Source organism: Beta vulgaris, chromosome 6 (assembly GCF_026745355.1).
Source record: "Beta vulgaris subsp. vulgaris cultivar EL10 chromosome 6, EL10.2, whole genome shotgun sequence".
In the NCBI taxonomy this organism is placed as follows: Eukaryota; Viridiplantae; Streptophyta; class Magnoliopsida; order Caryophyllales; family Amaranthaceae; genus Beta; species Beta vulgaris.
In genome coordinates this window covers 67,153,854-67,166,030 of record NC_079207.1, presented here as the reverse complement: position 1 = coordinate 67,166,030, position 12,177 = coordinate 67,153,854, and the positions used below count along the sequence as shown (strand labels likewise).

At 37.3% G+C, this 12,177-nt stretch overlaps 1 protein-coding gene and 1 long non-coding RNA gene across 2 annotated transcripts; both read right to left on the bottom strand.

Moving 5' to 3' along the window:
* Positions 1-1,188: 1,188 nt before the first annotated feature.
* LOC125498327 (uncharacterized) lies at positions 1,189-3,131 on the bottom strand. The gene is made up of 2 exons (XR_008969945.1): positions 1,908-3,131; positions 1,189-1,506 (listed from the first exon to the last, which is right to left on the bottom strand). It is a non-coding gene; the product is annotated as an uncharacterized LOC125498327 (long non-coding RNA).
* A 1,903-nt stretch (positions 3,132-5,034) lies between these two features.
* Positions 5,035-6,682, bottom strand: LOC125498304 (uncharacterized). Its single transcript, XM_048646386.2, has 4 exons — positions 6,548-6,682; positions 6,033-6,497; positions 5,720-5,930; positions 5,035-5,657 (listed from the first exon to the last, which is right to left on the bottom strand). The coding sequence occupies exons 1-4, from the start codon at positions 6,680-6,682 to the stop codon at positions 5,035-5,037; spliced, it is 1,434 nt and encodes a 477-aa protein (XP_048502343.1).
* Between the last annotated feature and the right edge of the window lie 5,495 nt (positions 6,683-12,177).

Genomic DNA, 12,177 nt, shown 5'->3' with positions numbered 1-12,177 from the left:
AGCTCATTTCATAAGGGCTCTTTCCCTGATGAACTGAACTGGGCAACCTGTTAGTAATGTAGGTTGCTGTCATCACACAGTCACCCCAGAAATGAAGTGGAAGACCACTCTGAAATCTTATGGCCCTTGCCATTTCAAGAACATTTCTGTGTCTCCTCTCTACTCTGCCATTTTGATGTGGCCTATCAGGACATGATGTTTGGTGAATTATCCCAAGCTTCTCAAAGTATGGCCTACACTTACTATCATCAAATTCTAAAGCATTATCTGATCTTATGACCTTTATGCTCTTTCCAAACTGTGTCCTTGCCATATTGACAAAGTTTTCCAAGGCACCAAAGGCATCAGACTTTAATTTTAGTAGATGCACCCATGTTAGTCTTGAATAGTCATCTACCAAAGTGAGAAAATACCTATATTTTCCCTTATAGTTCACCTTGTAAGACCCCCAAGTAGAGGTGTCAAAAACTGGGCCGACCCACGGGTGAACCCGCATGCGACCCAGACCCAACCTGTTCCGAGCCGAGAGTGGTCGGTTGGAAAGCCGACCCATTCCGACCCAGCGTTCACCCGTGCCCAGTTTAACCCGTGGAATTAGTAACCCAACCTGAGTTGGGCCGACCCAGTTTTACCCGTACCCAGTTGCACCCGTGAATAACGACCCAGACCCAACCAGTTTCCGACCCAAAATAACCCGCACCCAACTTCACCTGCCAATGACCCAGTTAAACCCACCCAGTTATCACCCAACCCAGTTACCACCCAACCCAGCTGTGACCCAACCCAGCTATCCCCAACCCAGTCGTGACCCAATCCAGTTATCACCGACCCAGTTGTGACCCAACCCAGCTATCACCGACCCAGTTGTGACCCAATCCAGCTATCACCGACCTAGTTCTGACCCAACCCAGTTATGACCCAACCCAATTTCGACCCAACCTTGTTAGCACCCGACCCAACTAAACCCGACCCAACACCATTCCGACTCAAGTAAACCCGATCCAACACCATTTATTTGTTTTTGGGGTGCAAGACCGAAGACGTATAAGTTCAACTGCTAGTCGAACGCTTATTCCTTACGACAAAAAAAAAAAAAAAAAATCAGTGACATCCCCTTTAATTTAAGAGATGCTACTAAAAATTCCATATAAATTTGAACCACACATTCAACAAATTTAAGGGACAAAATAAGATGAACTGAAGCATAGATTAACAGATCTCAAATCAAACAAACAACCTAATATTCGAACTTTGCAAAAGAGCATGGGTAGATCTTGGTAATTAAAATTCCTTACTAATTATTACATTCGCTCGTTATAAAAAAAAATACACTAGATCTAAAAGTAAAAAATAAAATCAGTAAAAAAATTCTTAGAATAGATCTCAAACTAACACAAAATAAATTAATTGGTCTTTTTTTCATCACCATCTTCAAAGTTGCCAAACTTCATCTACTACACTTTGTTTATGAGGCCCTTGCTTGAATTTATATAATCGGATATCTACCTGAACATTGAGTGATGATCACATGAGATCATACTAAAAGAAGAAAGAGAAGAGCAAAAAAGAAGAAATAAAGAAAATTAACTGAAGAAGGAAAGATCTAAAATTAAAAAAAGAAGAAATTAAATTTTGGACTTTCAAACCAAAAAACTAATTTCATCACTTTCCAATTCACTCCTGTCTTAAAACCCCTATATATTTTTTTTATATAAAAAAAAAGCGAGCTTGAAACAGATCCAACCAAAAAAGCATGAAAACCCATGAGAAGTTACGATTGGAGAGAAAACCCATGAGAAGTTACGACGGAACAAAACATAAATAATTAAATTATTATTATAACATTAGAGAATAATTTCAGAGAACAAAAAAAAAATTATGCATATAGATTATACTTGGTAACTGACTTTGGATTCATCTTTGCATATAAACCGTTCTCTAGATTCATCTATCATAATGAGGAAAAGATTAAGACCATCTGAGAGATTTCATTTTGGGAAGAATGATAAAGAGATCGGATGAACACTTCTAATCCTTGTTTGGATGCTTTGTATTTAGATTGTCCAATGCTTCCCTTTCACGGAATATAATTCTTGTTTGGATGCCATGCATTTTCTTTGCTGGTTTTTTTTGGATGCTTTGTATTTATTGAAACTTGTTTTGGCATAGGAGGGCAACTGAAGAAGGGAATTCATGAAAGAGAAACTGATATTTGATCAGGGTTTAACTTTTGTGGCGGCTCCAAACTGAGATTGTCCAATGTTAGGGATTTTTAGGGTGTTTTTATCCGTTGGATGAAAAGATTGAAGGGTTGAGATTTTCTCTTATGAATTTAGGGTGAATTTCTTTTTTATTTTCAGAAAATTAAATCATAAATGAAGGGCTTAGATTTGGTCTTTCTCTAATAAAGGGCTGAGATTTGCTCATTCAAGAGGGATCCATGACTAACTCTATTGACCAATGAGCATTGAGTTACACCAAGCACATGGATTGTTGTATTTTGATCAATGGTTGGGTTTTGTTCATGTTGATCTTCTCACAAATCAATGACCTTAATTTTGTCATTTTGATTAATTTGATACTATTTTGATTTGAGAATTTTAAATTAATCATTCTATTATTAATGGTTTAGTTAACTTTAAAAATTAGTATTATTGACTTATTGTTAAAAATTAATATACAATAAAAAGTTTAAAAATTCAATTAGTTATTAATGACACACAATCAATCTAATCTAATCTAATCTCTTGCACTAATAAGATATTAATTACATTATAATACAACCTATCTTCTTGAAGACAAGCATGAAGGATGATTCTAAAGATGATCATGAATAGTGTGAAACTGTTAAGGCAAAGTTGTAAAAATGTTAAGACAAACTACCAATTAACAACTAACAAAGTAACAAGTAAGTGAATAGTGATTAACAAAGTAACAAATTAGAAGTTCAATGAATAATGATGTATTGATGTGAATTTGTGAAACAATGAAAGTATAAATTGTTAATTGTTAAGTATGAAATACATGAATGTTTGATTATTTAAGTAATGAAATAGACGAATTTCTAGTATGCTTTGAATTTTGATTATTGTTAAAACCGTGTAATAACATCGATGATTAACGTTGATCATTGCTACTTTATTACTTGTTGAGTTGTTCAACGAACGATGAAAGTCTAACTCTTTTTGTTGCTGTATAGTGACTGATTCAGAGACTTGAGAGTGAGTAAGTCACTAACTAACAAAATGTTTAAGTTTAATAGTCTATTGACTCTAATACTATAAGTTTATAATCAATAATTCTTATGGTTGTTAGTTGTTAGTTGTTAATTGTTAACAAGTAATAAGAATAACTAAATAAGTGAATAACTAATAGACGATACTTAGGCAATAGGCCAATTTTATGATAATTTGATTTATGTCAACCTTAACTTAACGAAAATCGATCAATGTTTCATCCTCTACTGATACGATGACATGATTATTTCATACTGATTATTGACTATGATCTACTTTCGTAGCTTCAATATTTCATCTTCATCCTTAGTGATATAGTGTATGATTATGTATCATCTTCATATGACATATTCGATTAAGTGATTAACATTGATCATTGTTACTTGTTGAGTTGTTCCATGAACGATGAAAAGTCGAACAATTTTATAATTACGAATTAAGATGCTTTCATTAATGATTTAATGTCAACCTAATTCTTTAATTCTAACTCTTTTTGTTGCTATATAATAACTGATTCAGACTTAAGAGTGAGTAAGTCACTAACTAACAAAATGTTTAAGTTTAATAGTCTATTAACCCTAACACTATAAGTCTATAATCAATAATCCTTATGGTTGTTAGTTGTTAGTTGTTACTTGTTACTTGTTAGATGTTAGTTTGTTACTTGAATACATATGCAATCATGAATAAGAATAACTAAATAAGTGAATAACTAATGTGCGATACTTAGTAACTTAGGCAATAGGCCAATTACCACTATAAGTATAAAGTATAATGACTATAATAGTATAATCTATACCACAATATCACAATATCACATGTTATAAGTTTATAACAATCTCGACCCAAATCAATACGCCACGGAGCCGTCGGTTCGATATTTAGTCGTTCCAAGAACCAAGTCCTACCGAGATCCGATTTATGCCGACCCAAGTCGAAATCCGATTTATTCTGACCCAAGTCCAAAGTCATTCCGATAGTCGATTTCTTGAACACTCAATTAATTCTGAAGGTCGATTTATTCTGACCCAATTCATTCCGATATCGATTTCTTCCGACCCAAGTAATTTTGAAAGCCGCATTATTCCGACCCAAGTTATTCCGATATCGATTTCTTTCGACCCAAGTAACCCGAATGCCTATTTCTTCCGACCCAAGTAATTCCGAAAGCCGAATTATTCCGACCCAAGTTATTACGATATCGATTTCTTCCAACCCAAGTAACCCGAAAGCCGATTTCTTTCGACCCAAGCAATTCCGAAAGCCGAATTATTCCGACCCAAGTTATTTCGATATCGATTTCTTCCGACCCAAGTAACCCGAAAACCGATTTCTTCCGACCCAAGTAATTCCGAAAGCCGAATTGTTCCGACCCAAGTTATTCCGATATCGATTTCTTCCGACCCAAGTCATTCCGAAACCCGATTTCTTCCGACCTAAGTCATTCCGAAAGTCGATTTCTTCCGACCCAAGTTATTCCGAAAGCCGATTTCTTCCGACCCAAGTCATTCCGAAAGCCGATTTAGACCGACTTCACCTTATTCCATTCCGACCCAAATTCACCCAACCCAGATACGGCCGACCCAGTCTCACCCGACCCAATTTCGACCCAGTTCCGAGATCCCCTCACCCAGTTTCACCCGACCCAAGTTCACCCGACCCACCCAGTTCCGACCCATGACACAGTGTCACCCAGATTATTCCGACCCAAATCATTCCGACCCAGCTTGGGTCAACCCAAACCCAGCCAGTGACCCAGATTGACACCTCTACCCCCAAGTATCCATGTGCACCATTTCTAACAGTTCTCCTGCCTTTGACTCACTCCTTTTAAAAGGCAACTTTGTGAATTTTGCCAAAGGACATGTGATAAAACATTCTGACATCCACCCTTCACATCAATAGAATCTATCATAGCAAGTTTCTTCATTGGAGCATGCCCCAATCTATGATGCCACAATGTTTCTTTGTTCAACTTTGGTACATCCCTGATTACACTAGGAAATTCAGTGTAATTTTGTGCATTCATAGCCACCCTTTTCTTGTCTCTTTGAATTACACTACTGGTCTCTTCTTTAATTCTATAAAGAGTTTTCTCAACTGGTTCATTTATCAGATAGTAAAGACCATTGGCACTTTTTCCTACACCTTTTATTTCTTCATTCACACAGTCAATGATCAGACAATATTCATCAAGAAATGTTGCCTTACATTTTAGATCTTCACATAACTTCTTCACAGACCAAAGGTTATGTTTAAAGGCAGGAATATACAGAACATTTCTCAGCTTTATGTTGCTTTCTAATATCACAGTACCAGTATGAGTGACTTTAGAAGTCTGACCAGTAGGCAAATTAATCAAGGAGTTATCTTTGCATGACACAACGTGTTTTAATACAGAGAAATTCCCAGTCATATGATCTGAGGCACCAGAATCCATGTATCCATATTCACAGAATCAGCAAAGTAACATGATACCATACCTGAGTAATGTATGTCCATCTCATCTTCAGTGTCTTCACCTTTAGATGGAGTAGGTAAGAGTCTGAGAAGTTGTTCAAGTTGTTGAGCAGTAATGGTGGTGTTGTTGCTTGAAATTGACATGTTGTCATTCTGATTTTGAGCATTTGCTGCTACTTTCACACCAGATGGCTTCCCTTTACTCCATTTTTGCTGATCATAATTATTCTTTCCCTTCTCTTTGTTGTATGGAAGTCCCTAAGTTCTGGCTTTGTTCTTGGGAAACCCTACTACAAACCAGCAACTTTCCTTTGTGTGTCCAGTTTTGCTACACACAGTGCATTGAGTAGTAGGAGGTGTGCTAGTTGAGGCTCCCCCTGTCCCTTTACTGAACATAGCCAAAGTTTCTGTTTCTTCTTTCACTTGACTCAAGAGCCCTCTCTGAGCTTCTTCTTGTTCTAAGAAGCTACAGGCAGTTTCCACTGTAGGAAGTGGAGACATCATGAGAATGTTGCTTCTCTGAGTTCCATAGACTTCATCAAGTCCATTTAAAAACTGGAACAACTTATGTTCATCTTGCTGTTGAGTGAGGGCTTCAACGAAGCTTGTTATCTCTGCTGTTACAGTGGTAATAGGAGGTAGAGTATTCAGAGAGTCCAGTTCCTCCCAAAGACATTTCATCATAGTGTAATACTCACTCACTTGTTTACCTTGCTGTTTTGCTTCATATAATTCTTTATTCAGTTTATATTTTCTTGATCCATTTGTGAGAGAGAATCTTTTCTCTAATTGCATCCATATCTGGTGTACATTGCTCACAAACATTACAGACCTCTTAATGATTCATTTACAGAACCCAGAATCCAAGAGATAATCATATTGTTACATGTATCCCATGCTTCTCCTTTAACAGCATCTTTCTCATCTCTTCTTACCACTCCTGTCACAAAACCCAGTTTCCTTTTTGATGCCAGACCAATCTCCATTGATCTCTTCCAAGATTTGTAATTAGTAGACCCTTGTAGTTTTTCTATTATCAAAAAATTATTTCCATCTGATGGATGGAGATAAAGAGGACTAGTTACCTCTATAGTGGTATTAGTCATGGCAGATTTTTTCTTTTAGCTATTTTGAAAGTAGATTGAAAGGTTAGGTGTGTTTAGGGAAGATTTTAGCAGAAAAACATGAGAGATGTAGTTAATTCTCGAGCCTAAGCTCTGATACCATGAAAACATTTAGAGCAAGACATAAATTTTCTTCACTACTTTCTCTCATTCATTCATTTAAATGTGATGCTGTAAACAGCTTACAACTTAGTCTTTTATAGACTAGAGAAAACTACAAGAAGTTTCCTAGGAAAGTGCTGAGATAAAGGCACAATTGCCAGCAACACAAAAGGACAAAAAACTAATGATTGGTACTGACGCCAGAGAGAAAAATCCTCCTTGGGATTGCAGCATACTAGGTAATGCTCACACACTGCTGCTGTAGTATCAGTACTGATGTACTATGAAGTAGTAGTGCCTACTTTAACACATAAATATGAAATCCAATATGTAACTCTAGTGTACAATGACGAAGCTATAATAGGTCACATGACCCCTCAAATTTTTAAAAAAAAAATTAAATTAGGAAGCACTTTTTTAATTTATTCACTTCACTTTGGGAGAAAACTAAGGAAGAAGTAAAAAAGTATGAGACAGAAACTTAAGAGGTGGAAAGAGAAACTGAAAAGTGAGAGAGATAAACAAAAAAAATGGGTTAAAATATTAAAAAGTGAATGACATGAGTGGAAAAAGAGGGGAAAGTAGATGTGATATGTTACAAAAATACTAGCATTTTGTGCACGCGATGCATGCGACGATACATCCAAATGAATCATGATGGGTTGGTTTGGGTTAATTTTATTTTGAGTTTGAAACTTGTGCACTGCCTGTCTGATTTAATTTAGGAGGATTTTTTTTAAAAGAAAATATTACTTGTTAACCAGGAACAGTTGGTCCATATACTTATTTGCCACTTAAATCGGTGAAGAGTAATATTTATCATTTTCTAAATGTTCACACTTTGAGTTTCAATTATATTTGAAATGAAATTTTAAATTTTTCATACACAATCTGATGTTTTTCTCAGATTTGTGTTTATAGGTAATATTTTGTGAGTATGTAATTGTGAATGGTTATTGAGAACAATGATTTGTAAGTGAATTTTGTGAATATTTTTGTATGTATTGAAGTCCTAGTATATTAGTTTTGCTTGTAAGTTATTTTTTAGTTTATGTAAAGTTTCCTAATCATTAGAGTGATTTACGTGATTTTCACAACGTGATTTTCTCAATTATATGAGTGATTTGTAAAGTTTCCGCATATAATTGATTTCTGAGTGATTGTTGAAAATTAATTTCCGATGGCTTTGTTTGACCCCCATGTTGGTATTGAGATTTCTTTTGTAATTTAGAAAGGAAAGGGGGTAAAATAGTCAGTTCAAAAGAGGACACCGTTGCCCCCCCTTCCCTTATGTAATAGAGATAAAAAACAACAATGTGTAGATTAAAAAAAATGAAGTAAAAAGAAAAGAATTTTTTCCTTGAATAATGTAAAAGTGAGTTTTAATTCCACAAATGTGCCCAAAAAAAAAAAATCCCTGCGTACCGTCTACGTAGGACAGCACGCGAGAATTTTTTTTTCTGCTTAAGTAAAACCGCTACTTGAAGTACCGGTTTACTGAATTATTTTTTTTCTACTTAAGTAAAACCTTGGCGCTGAGTGATATAAACCGCTAATTCAAGTAGCGGTTCATTAATGAAAAACCGCTACTCCAAGTAGCGGTTTACTGAAATCCCCAATTCCAGAGTTTGATATGTGCTTACAACATTTTGCCCAAGTAAACCGCTACCATGAATAGCGGTTTATATATATAAATCGCAATACAACGGTTTATGTGTATAAACCGCTACTTGAAGTAGGGGTTTATTATAAAATAAACCGCTACTGTGAGTAGCCGTTTACGTGGGCAAAAACAAAAAAAAAACAGTTTCTCGCGTGCCGTCCTACGTGGACGGTACGCAGGGAATTTTTTTCGGGCACATTTGTGGAATTAAAACCCACTTTTGCATTATTCAAGGAAAAAATTCAAAAAGAAAAGGTGTGTAAATTAAAAAGAAACAGAAAGAGTATATGTCAAGAGAGGGTTGAACACCAAAAAATAGAAAAAAAGAGTAACTACTTTAATTAAAAAAAAAAAAAGAAAGCTACCTAATTAATTAAAAATAAATAAATAAATATTATAAAAAAAAAACCCTCAACAATTCAAATATTCCTTTTTTTTTAAAGAAAAGGGATTTCATTAATATTTCGCCAAACGGCACTTACAAGTCATTTCTGAAAAACATAAAATTCTAATAGAAATACATGTCACCCTAGAAATGTAAACATCGCAGATTTGACTTAATTTTGCCTTAATAAAAATCTTCATGTGAAGCAATGCAATCTGTGAGTTCGCTCTGGTTCGGCATACGATCTGCAGATGCGGAAATTTTGGGATGAACGTACTCCAATAGTCTTCCATAATTTTACAGAAGTTGTGAAACCCTAATTCTTCATGTTGAGTCTCCAACTTCAACAAATGAGAATAATTTCTCATACCTAAAAACAAAAGAACCATACTCACAACTCCCATAGGGGAGAAGGAGATTTCCAAAACAGAAACTAAAAACCCCATAAAAGGGTTTGAGAAAATCTCATAAAGAGATACTAATGTATTGAACAAAACAAGAAAATGAACTACAAACTGAAAATAAAAGGGAAAAAGGGGCTTACCATGGATGAAAACATCCATGGCAGCCCCCTAATTGATGAAGAAGGGGTAAGGGAGACTAGGGTTTTAGAGAGAGAAAAGGAGAAGGGAGGCTAGATTATGCAGTCTCTTCATACAATTCAAATATTCCTAATTTACAGTATTATATATAAGCTAGTGACCAAAGTTATAGTGAACAGATTGAAACATATTTTGCCACAGTTGATTTCACCCACTCAATGCTCATTTGTCCCAGGAAGACAAATCACTGACAACGTGATAATTGTTCAGGAAATGCTCCATACTATGCGAAGTAAACAAGGTCGAAAAGGTTTCATGGCTATCAAGATTGATTTCGAGAAGGCCTATGATAGATTGAGATGGGCGTTCATACGAGATTCATTGCTTGAATTATGTCTACCTCAATTAATGGTGGATTTAATAATGAACTGTATCACCTCTGCTAAACTTCAGGTTCTGTGGAATGGGGAACCAACACCTCAATTTAGTCCTAGTCGCGGGATTCGTCAAGGAGACCCATTATCGCCGTATCTTTATGTAATATGTATGGAGCGTTTGGCTCACTTGATTGATAAGGAAGTTCGCAGTGGAGGGTGGAAACCGGTACGTGCAAGTCGACATGGACCACCAATTTCGAACCTCGCATTTGCAGATGATTTAATTCTATTTAGTGAGGCCTCGGTTGCACAGGCGGAAGTCATTATGAATTGCCTCGACAAATTCTGCCAGGCGTCTGGAAGCAAGGTGAGTAGGAGTAAATCACAAATTTTCTTCTCCAACAATACTAGCTATGATATTAGGGATGCTGTATCTGGGACTCTGAATATGGAGATCACGGATGACTTGGGGAGATATTTAGGGGTGCCTACTATTAATGGTCGTTCGTCGAAACAAGAATACCAGTATTTGGTGGATCGCATCAATGACAAACTCGCGGGATGGAAAACAAAAACGTTATCTATGGCAGGTAGAGCAACGCTAATTCAATCGTCATTGAGCACGATTCCGTGCTATACTATGCAGACAACTAAGCTTCCTAGGTCTACGTGTGATGAAATTGATAGGAAGTCTCGAAAATTTCTTTGGGGCGAAATTGACTCGCGAAGAAGAATGCATATGGTGGCTTGGGAAAATGTCACGAAACCTAAAAAAGCAGGAGGCTTAGGGATACGCTCCATGAGACAAACCAATTCCGCTTTCCTAGCTAAACTGGGATGGAGGTTATTGACGGAGCCAAATGCACTATGGGCTCGCATCTTGAGGAGTAAATATTGTGAGGATCGATGTGATATTGATATGTTCAAAGAAAAGGCAAATTGTTCAAATGCATGGCATGGGATTATGAGTAGTATCGATATTGTTCGTAAAGGCTTAAGCATGACTGTAGGAAATGGTGAACGCACCTTCTTTTGGCATCATAGATGGGCCACATCGACCCCACTGATTGATATGGCTAACCCGAAACCACCATTGAGTGCCCAGGATAAAACGGTGAAGGAGTTATGGGACCCGAATGTGGGTTGGAAACTAGAAGAGTTTGCTGAATTTATTCCCCCTAAGGTAGTTCAAGAAGTATTGGCGCATGAACTAGTGGAGGATGAAGACACGGTTGATGAAGTGTATTGGAATGGCTCCCCCTCAGGAGGTTTCTCAATTACCTCAGCAATGGAGATAGTGCGAAATGATGTTCACTGTGAAGTTACAGATAAGTCGTGGCAAATGTTGTGGAAAATTCCGGCCCCGCAACGAGTGCGAATGTTCCTATGGTTAGCATTCCAGGATCGCTTGATGACGAATGCGAATAGATTCTTAAGAAATCTCACTGAAGATCCTAGATGCTACGTATGTGGTGAAGTAGAAGAGAACTCGGAGCATATTATTCGAGATTGCCCTGCTGCGCGAGTTGTATGGTCGAAGATTACATCGAATGATCAGGGAGGTTCACGGGTAAGCTTTCGGGATTGGATTATTGACAATATTGGAAAACAAGCTGCGGTTAAGGGAGACGAGTGGCCCACGGTTTTTGCCATGACTTGTTGGTGGTTGTGGCGATGGAGAAATGAACGGAGCTTTGAACGGACCCCGAGTATTCCGGTGGATCAAGTGAGCTTCATTAGCGCAAGAGTTGGCACTGTTAAGCGAGCGCTAGACCGCTGGAGAGAAGTTGATGGGCAGTCCATAAAACCTCGGCAGGAAATTAAGATTAGTTGGTCTCATCCGCGTGAAGGCTGGGTGATGCTCAATACTGATGGGGCCTCTAAAGGCAATTCGGGTGTAGCTGGCGCAGGTGGACTCATTCGAAGTCATCGCGGTGAGGTGTTTGAAATCTTTGCCATGAATTGCGGTATTTGTAGCTGCATGAGAGCGGAGTTATTGGCTGTTCAGCGTGGATTAAGCATAGCTTGGAATGGTGGATATCGTAAAGTCCAAGTGAGAATTGACTCCGAGAGTGTGATGCGGTTGCTTCAAGGTGAGGCTATCCGTAATTCTCCATACATTCACATCATTAAGAAATGTAAAGCGCTCATTGCTCGAGTTGAATGGGAAGTTGAAGTGGCACATTGTTATCGAGAAGCCAATAGAGCGGCTGACTGGCTAGCTAATTTTGGCGTAACATCAAAGGAGAAACTAGTGATTTTTACGGCGGTCCCGAAGGATCTTAGTG